This window comes from Lampetra fluviatilis, unplaced genomic scaffold (assembly GCF_964198595.1).
Source record: "Lampetra fluviatilis unplaced genomic scaffold, kcLamFluv1.1 SCAFFOLD_724, whole genome shotgun sequence".
Classification (NCBI taxonomy): Eukaryota; Metazoa; Chordata; class Hyperoartia; order Petromyzontiformes; family Petromyzontidae; genus Lampetra; species Lampetra fluviatilis.
Window position 1 is genome coordinate 4416 of NW_027621375.1, and position 10585 is coordinate 15000.

General features: G+C 46.1%; 1 protein-coding gene across 1 annotated transcript in view; it reads left to right on the plus strand.

Moving 5' to 3' along the window:
• Positions 1-221: 221 nt before the first annotated feature.
• The window catches only part of LOC144955160 (dimethyladenosine transferase-like), a gene marked incomplete at both ends in the record, with an annotated part of 43437 nt that continues 33073 nt past the window's right edge, over positions 222-10585 (plus strand). Inside the window, 2 exons of the mRNA XM_078885478.1 lie at positions 222-283; positions 4154-4247. Coding sequence (XP_078741604.1) covers positions 222-283; positions 4154-4247 — 156 coding nt within the window. The remainder of the gene's footprint in view (positions 284-4153; positions 4248-10585) is intronic.

A 10585-nucleotide genomic window follows, 5' to 3' on the forward strand; every position in this document is an offset into this window, starting at 1 on the left:
CCCACTCACTCACTCACACCACTCACTCACCCACCCACCCACCCACTCACCCACCCACTCACTCACCCACCCACCCACCCACTCACCCACCCACCCACTCACTCACCCACCCACCCACTCACTCACTCACCCACTCACTCACTCACCCACCCACCCACTCACTCACCCACCCACCCACTCACTGATCCGTTCCGTTGTTCCGTGCCCGCCCCCTCTGGCAGGTGGTTGCCTGTGAGATCGACCCGAGACTCGTGGCGGAGCTTCACAAACGCGTCCAGACCACGTGAGCATCAACAACATCATCAACATCATCAACAACATCAACATCATCATCAACATCAACAACATCATCATCAACATCAACAACATCAACATCATCATCAACATCAACAACATCAACATCATCATCAACACCATCATCACCATCATCACCACCATCATCATCACCATCAACAACATCATCATCACATCATCGTCATCATCACATCATCACCATCAACAACATCATCACATCACCATCATCACCACTACCATCATCACCATCATCACCACCATCATCACCATCACCACCACCACCATCATCACCATCACCATCATCACCACCATCACCACCACCATCATCACCACCATCACCATCACCACCACCATCATCATCACCATCATCACCATCACCACCATAACCACCATCACCACCACCATCATCACAACCATCACCACCACCATCACCACCATCACCACCACCATCACCACCATCACCACCACCATCACCACCATCACCACCACCATCACCACCATCACCACCACCATCACCACCATCATCACCATCATCACCACCACCATCATCACCACCATCACCACCATCACCACCATCATCACCACCACCACCATCATCACCATCACCACCATCACCACCACCACCATCACCACCATCACCACCATCACCACCACCACCATCACCACCATCACCACCACCACCATCACCACCATCATCACCACCATCACCATCATCATCACAACCATCACCATCACCACCACCATCACCACCACCATCACCACCACCATCACCACCACCATCACCACCATCACCACCATCACCATCACCACCACCACCACCATCACCACCACATCACCACCATCACCACCACCATCACCACCATCACCACCATCACCACCACCATCACCACCATCACCATCACCACCATCACCACCACCATCATCACCATCATCACCACCACCATCACCACCACCATCATCACCACCATCACCACCATCACCATCATCACCACCATCATCACCACCATCACCATCATCACCATCATCACCATCACCACCACCACCATCACCACCATCACCATCATCACCATCACCATCACCACCACCATCACCACCATCACCACCATCACCACCATCATCACCACCATCACCATCATCAACACCACCATCACCATCATCACCACCACCACCATCACCACCATCACCACCATCACCACCACCATCATCACCACCACCACCACCACCACCATCACCACCATCACCACCATCACCACCACCATCATCACCACCACCATCACCACCATCACCACCACCATCACCACCATCACTACAACCACCACCATCATCACCACCATCATCACCACCATCACCATCATCAACATCATCACCATCACCACCACCACCATCACCACCATCACCATCATCACCATCACCATCACCACCACCATCACCACCATCACCACCATCACCACCATCATCACCACCATCACCATCATCACCATCACCACCACCACCATCACCACCATCACCATCATCACCATCACCATCACCACCACCATCACCACCATCACCACCATCACCATCATCAACACCACCATCACCATCATCACCACCACCACCATCACCACCATCACCACCATCACCACCACCATCATCACCACCACCACCACCATCACCACCATCACCACCATCACCACCATCACCACCACCATCATCACCACCACCATCACCACCATCACCACCATCATCACTATCACACCATCACCACCATCATCACCACCACCACCACCACCACCATCACCACCATCACCACCATCACCACCATCACCACCACCATCATCACCACCACCATCACCACCATCACCACCATCATCACCACCATCATCACCACCACCATCACCACCACCATCATCACCACCATCACCACCATCACCATCATCACCATCATCACCATCATCACCACCACCATCACCACCATCACCATCATCACCATCACCATCACCACCACCATCACCACCATCACCACCACCATCACCACCATCACCATCATCACCATCACCATCACCACCCACCATCACCACCATCACCACCATCACCACCACCATCATCACCACCATCACCACCATCACCATCATCACCATCATCACCATCATCACCACCACCATCACCACCATCACCATCATCACCATCACCATCACCACCACCATCACCACCATCACCACCACCATCACCACCATCACCATCATCACCATCACCACCACCATCACCACCATCACCACCATCACCACCATCACCACCACCATCATCACCACCATCACCACCATCACCATCATCACCATCATCACCATCATCACCACCACCATCACCACCATCACCATCATCACCATCACCATCACCACCACCATCACCACCATCACCACCACCATCACCACCATCACCATCATCACCATCACCACCACCATCACCATCACCACCACCATCACCACCATCACCACCACCACCATCACCACCACCATCACCACCATCATCACTATCACCACCATCACCACCATCATCACCACCACCACCACCATCACCACCATCACCACCATCACCACCATCACCACCATCATCACTATCACCACCATCACCACCATCATCACCACCACCACCATCATCACCACCACCACCACCATCACCACCATCACCACCACCATCACCATCATCACTATCACCACCATCACCACCATCATCACCACCACCACCACCATCACCACCATCACCACCATCACCACCATCATCACTATCACCACCATCACCACCATCACCACCATCACCACCATCACCACCATCATCACTATCACCACCATCACCACCATCATCACCACCACCACCACCACCATCACTATCACCACCATCACCACCATCATCACTATCACCACCATCACCACCATCATCACTATCACCACCATCACCACCATCATCACCACCACCATCACCACCATCATCACTATCACCACCATCACCACCATCACCACCATCATCACTATCACCACCACCACCACCATCATCACCACCACCATCACCACCATCATCACTATCACCACCATCACCACCATCACCACCATCATCACCACCACCACCACCACCATCACTATCACCACCATCACCACCATCATCACCACTATCATCACCACCATCATCACCACTATCATCACTATCACCATCATCACCACCATCATCACCACTATCATCACCACCACCATCACCACCATCATCACCACCACCACCACCACCATCACTATCACCACCATCACCACCATCATCACCACTATCATCACCACCACCATCACCACCATCATCACTATCACCATCATCACCACCACCACCACCACCATCACTATCACCATCATCACCACCATCATCACCACTATCATCACCACCATCATCACCACTATCATCACCACTATCATCACCACCATCATCACCACCATCACCACCACCATCACTATCACCACCATCACCACCATCATCACCACCACCATCACCACCATCATCACTATCACCACCATCACCACCATCACCACCATCATCACTATCACCACCACCACCACCATCACGTTGACCCCCCCCGTTGATCCCCGCCTTGACCCCTTGACCCCCCCCACGTTGACCCCACGTTGACCCCACGTTGACCCCACGTTGACCCCACGTTGACCCCACGTTGACCCCACGTTGACCCCCCCACTTTGACCCCACGTTGACCCCACCACGTTGACCCCCCCCACGTTTACCCCACTTTGACCCCACGTTGATCCCACTTTGACCCCCCCACGTTGACCCCACGTTGACCCCCCGCCGCTGACCCCACGTTGACCCCCCGCCGCTGTGTGATTTGAAGGCCAATGGCCTCCAAGCTGCAGGTTCTGGTGGGAGACGTTTTGAAGGCCGAACTCCCGTTCTTCGACGTGTGTGTGGCCAACCTTCCCTACCAGGTGCTGCACATCACTAGTGTCACACATCACTAGTGTCACACATCACTAGTGTCACACATCACTAGTGTTACACATCACTAGTGTCACACATCACTAGTGTCACACATCACTAGTGTTACACATCGCTAGTGTTACACATCACTAGTGTTACACATCACTAGTGTTACACATCACTAGTGTCACACATCACTAGTGTTACACATCACTAGTGTTACACATCACTAGTGCTACACATCACTAGTGTTACACATCACTAGTGTTACACATCGCTAGTGTTACACATCACTAGTGTTACACATCACTAGTGTCACACATCGCTAGTGTTACACATCACTAGTGTTACACATCACTAGTGTCACACATCACTAGTGTTACACATCACTAGTGTCACACATCGCTAGTGTTACACATCACTAGTGTTACACATCACTAGTGTTACACATCACTAGTGTCACACATCACTAGTGTTACACATCACTAGTGTTACACATCACTAGTGCTACACATCACTAGTGTTACACATCACTAGTGCTACACATCACTAGTGTTACACATCACTAGTGTCACACATCACTAGTGTTACACATCACTAGTGTTACACATCGCTAGTGTCACACATCGCTAGTGTTACACATCACTAGTGTCACACATCGCTAGTGTTACACATCACTAGTGTTACACATCGCTAGTGTTACACATCGCTAGTGTTACACATCACTAGTGTTACACATCACTAGTGTTACACATCGCTAGTGTTACACATCACTAGTGTTACACATCACTAGTGTCACACATCGCTAGTGTTACACATCGCTAGTGTTACACATCACTAGTGTTACACATCACTAGTGTTACACATCGCTAGTGTTACACATCGCTAGTGTCACACATCACTAGTGTCACACATCACTAGTGTTACACATCGCTAGTGTTACACATCACTAGTGTTACACATCGCTAGTGTTACACATCGCTAGTGTCACACATCACTAGTGTTACACATCACTAGTGTCACACATCACTAGTGTTACACATCACTAGTGTTACACATCACTAGTGTTACACATCGCTAGTGTTACACATCACTAGTGTTACACATCACTAGTGTTACACATCGCTAGTGTTACACATCGCTAGTGTCACACATCGCTAGTGTTACACATCACTAGTGCTACACATCACTAGTGCTACACATCACTAGTGTCACACATCGCTAGTGTTACACATCACTAGTGTTACACATCACTAGTGTTACACATCACTAGTGTCACACATCACTAGTGTTACACATCGCTAGTGTTACACATCACTAGTGTTACACATCACTAGTGTTACACATCACTAGTGTTACACATCGCTAGTGTTACACATCGCTAGTGTTACACATCACTAGTGTTACACATCACTAGTGTTACACATCGCTAGTGTTACACATCACTAGTGTTACACATCACTAGTGTTACACATCACTAGTGTTACACATCACTAGTGTTACACATCACTAGTGTTACACATCGCTAGTGTTACACATCACTAGTGTTACACATCACTAGTGTTACACATCGCTAGTGTTACACATCACTAGTGTTACACATCGCTAGTGTTACACATCGCTAGTGTTACACATCACTAGTGTTACACATCACTAGTGTTACACATCGCTAGTGTTACACATCACTAGTGTTACACATCACTAGTGTTACACATCACTAGTGCTACACATCGCTAGTGTTACACATCACTAGTGTTACACATCACTAGTGTTACACATCACTAGTGTTACACATCACTAGTGTCACACAATCACTAGTGTTACACATCGCTAGTGTTACACATCGCTAGTGTTACACATCACTAGTGTTACACATCACTAGTGTTACACATCGCTAGTGTTACACATCGCTAGTGTTACATCGCTAGTGTTACACATCACTAGTGTTACACATCACTAGTGTTACACATCGCTAGTGTTACACATCACTAGTGTTACACATCACTAGTGTTACACATCGCTAGTGTTACACATCACTAGTGTTACACATCGCTAGTGTTACACATCACTAGTGTTACACATCACTAGTGTTACACATCACTAGTGTTACACATCACTAGTGTTACACATCACTAGTGTTACACATCACTAGTGTTACACATCACTAGTGTTACACATCACTAGTGTCACACATCGCTAGTGTTACACATCACTAGTGTTACACATCACTAGTGTTACACATCACTAGTGTTACACATCGCTAGTGTTACACATCGCTAGTGTTACACATCACTAGTGTTACACATCACTAGTGTTACACATCACTAGTGTTACACATCGCTAGTGTTACACATCGCTAGTGTTACACATCACTAGTGTTACACATCACTAGTGTTACACATCGCTAGTGTTACACATCGCTAGTGTTACACATCACTAGTGTTACACATCACTAGTGTTACACATCACTAGTGTTACACATCGCTAGTGTTACACATCGCTAGTGTTACACATCGCTAGTGTTACACATCGCTAGTGTCACACATCGCTAGTGTTACACATCACTAGTGTTACACATCACTAGTGTTACACATCACTAGTGTTACACATCGCTAGTGTTACACATCGCTAGTGTTACACATCACTAGTGTTACACATCACTAGTGTTACACATCACTAGTGTTACACATCACTAGTGTTACACATCACTAGTGTTACACATCACTAGTGTTACACATCACTAGTGCTACACATCACTAGTGTTACACATCGCTAGTGTTACACATCACTAGTGTCACACATCACTAGTGTTACACATCGCTAGTGTTACACATCACTAGTGTTACACATCACTAGTGTTACACATCGCTAGTGTTACACATCACTAGTGTCACACATCACTAGTGTTACACATCGCTAGTGTTACACATCACTAGTGTTACACATCACTAGTGTTACACATCGCTAGTGTTACACATCACTAGTGCTACACATCACTAGTGTTACACATCACTAGTGTTACACATCACTAGTGTTACACATCACTAGTGTTACACATCGCTAGTGTTACACATCACTAGTGTTACACATCGCTAGTGTTACACATCACTAGTGTTACACATCACTAGTGTTACACATCGCTAGTGTTACACATCACTAGTGTCACACATCGCTAGTGTTACACATCACTAGTGTCACACATCACTAGTGTTACACATCACTAGTGTTACACATCACTAGTGTTACACATCACTAGTGTTACACATCACTAGTGCTACACATCACTAGTGTTACACATCACTAGTGTTACACATCACTAGTGTCACACATCGCTAGTGCTACACATCACTAGTGTTACACATCACTAGTGTTACACATCACTAGTGTTACACATCGCTAGTGTTACACATCACTAGTGTCACACATCGCTAGTGCTACACATCGCTAGTGTTACACATCACTAGTGTCACACATCACTAGTGTTACACATCGCTAGTGTCACACATCACTAGTGTCACACATCGCTAGTGTCACACATCACTAGTGTTACACATCACTAGTGTTACACATCACTAGTGTTACACATCACTAGTGTCACACATCGCTAGTGTTACACATCACTAGTGTTACACATCACTAGTGTTACACATCGCTAGTGTTACACATCACTAGTGTTACACATCGCTAGTGTTACACATCACTAGTGTTACACATCACTAGTGTTACACATCGCTAGTGTTACACATCACTAGTGTTACACATCACTAGTGTTACACATCACTAGTGTTACACATCACTAGTGTTACACATCACTAGTGTTACACATCACTAGTGTTACACATCGCTAGTGTTACACATCACTAGTGTTACACATCACTAGTGTCACACATCGCTAGTGTTACACATCACTAGTGTTACACATCGCTAGTGTTACACATCACTAGTGTTACACATCGCTAGTGTTACACATCGCTAGTGTCACACATCGCTAGTGTTACACATCGCTAGTGTTACACATCACTAGTGTTACACATCACTAGTGTCACACATCGCTAGTGTTACACATCACTAGTGTTACACATCACTAGTGTTACACATCACTAGTGTTACACATCACTAGTGTTACACATCGCTAGTGTTACACATCACTAGTGTTACACATCACTAGTGTCACACATCGCTAGTGTTACACATCGCTAGTGTTACACATCGCTAGTGTTACACATCACTAGTGTTACACATCGCTAGTGTTACACATCGCTAGTGTCACACATCGCTAGTGTTACACATCGCTAGTGTTACACATCACTAGTGTTACACATCACTAGTGTTACACATCGCTAGTGTTACACATCGCTAGTGTTACACATCACTAGTGTTACACATCACTAGTGTTACACATCACTAGTGTTACACATCGCTAGTGTTACACATCACTAGTGTTACACATCGCTAGTGTTACACATCACTAGTGTCACACATCACTAGTGTTACACATCGCTAGTGTTACACATCACTAGTGTCACACATCGCTAGTGTTACACATCACTAGTGTTACACATCACTAGTGTTACACATCACTAGTGTTACACATCGCTAGTGTTACACATCACTAGTGTTACACATCGCTAGTGTCACACATCGCTAGTGTTACACATCGCTAGTGTTACACATCGCTAGTGTTACACATCACTAGTGTCACACATCGCTAGTGTTACACATCACTAGTGTTACACATCACTAGTGTTACACATCACTAGTGTCACACATCGCTAGTGTTACACATCGCTAGTGTTACACATCACTAGTGTTACACATCACTAGTGTCACACATCGCTAGTGTTACACATCACTAGTGTTACACATCACTAGTGTTACACATCACTAGTGTTACACATCGCTAGTGTTACACATCGCTAGTGTTACACATCACTAGTGTTACACATCGCTAGTGTTACACATCACTAGTGTTACACATCGCTAGTGTTACACATCACTAGTGTTACACATCACTAGTGTTACACATCGCTAGTGTCACACATCACTAGTGTTACACATCACTAGTGTTACACATCGCTAGTGTTACACATCACTAGTGTTACACATCACTAGTGTTACACATCACTAGTGTTACACATCACTAGTGTTACACATCACTAGTGTTACACATCACTAGTGTTACACATCACTAGTGTTACACATCACTAGTGTTACACATCGCTAGTGTTACACATCGCTAGTGTTACACATCACTAGTGTTACACATCACTAGTGTTACACATCACTAGTGTTACACATCACTAGTGTTACACATCACTAGTGTCACACATCACTAGTGTTACACATCGCTAGTGTTACACATCACTAGTGTTACACATCACTAGTGTTACACATCACTAGTGTTACACATCACTAGTGTTACACATCACTAGTGTTACACATCACTAGTGTTACACATCACTAGTGTTACACATCACTAGTGTTACACATCACTAGTGTTACACATCGCTAGTGTTACACATCACTAGTGTTACACATCGCTAGTGTTACACATCACTAGTGTTACACATCGCTAGTGTTACACATCACTAGTGTCACACATCACTAGTGTCACACATCGCTAGTGTTACACATCACTAGTGTTACACATCACTAGTGTCACACATCACTAGTGTCACACATCGCTAGTGTCACACATCACTAGTGTCACACATCGCTAGTGTCACACATCGCTAGTGTCACACATCACTAGTGTCACACATCGCTAGTGTCACACATCGCTAGTGTTACACATCACTAGTGTCACACATCACTAGTGTTACACATCGCTAGTGTTACACATCACTAGTGTTACACATCACTAGTGTTACACATCACTAGTGTCACACATCACTAGTGCTACACATCGCTAGTGTCACACATCACTAGTGTCACACATCACTAGTGTCACACATCGCTAGTGTTACACATCACTAGTGTTACACATCACTAGTGTCACACATCACTAGTGTCACACATCGCTAGTGTCACACATCACTAGTGTCACACATCGCTAGTGTCACACATCGCTAGTGTCACACATCACTAGTGTCACACATCGCTAGTGTCACACATCGCTAGTGTTACACATCACTAGTGTCACACATCACTAGTGTTACACATCACTAGTGTCACACATCACTAGTGTCACACATCGCTAGTGTCACACATCGCTAGTGTCACACATCGCTAGTGTTACACATCACTAGTGTCACACATCACTAGTGTTACACATCACTAGTGTCACACATCACTAGTGTCACACATCGCTAGTGTTACACATCGCTAGTGTCACACATCACTAGTG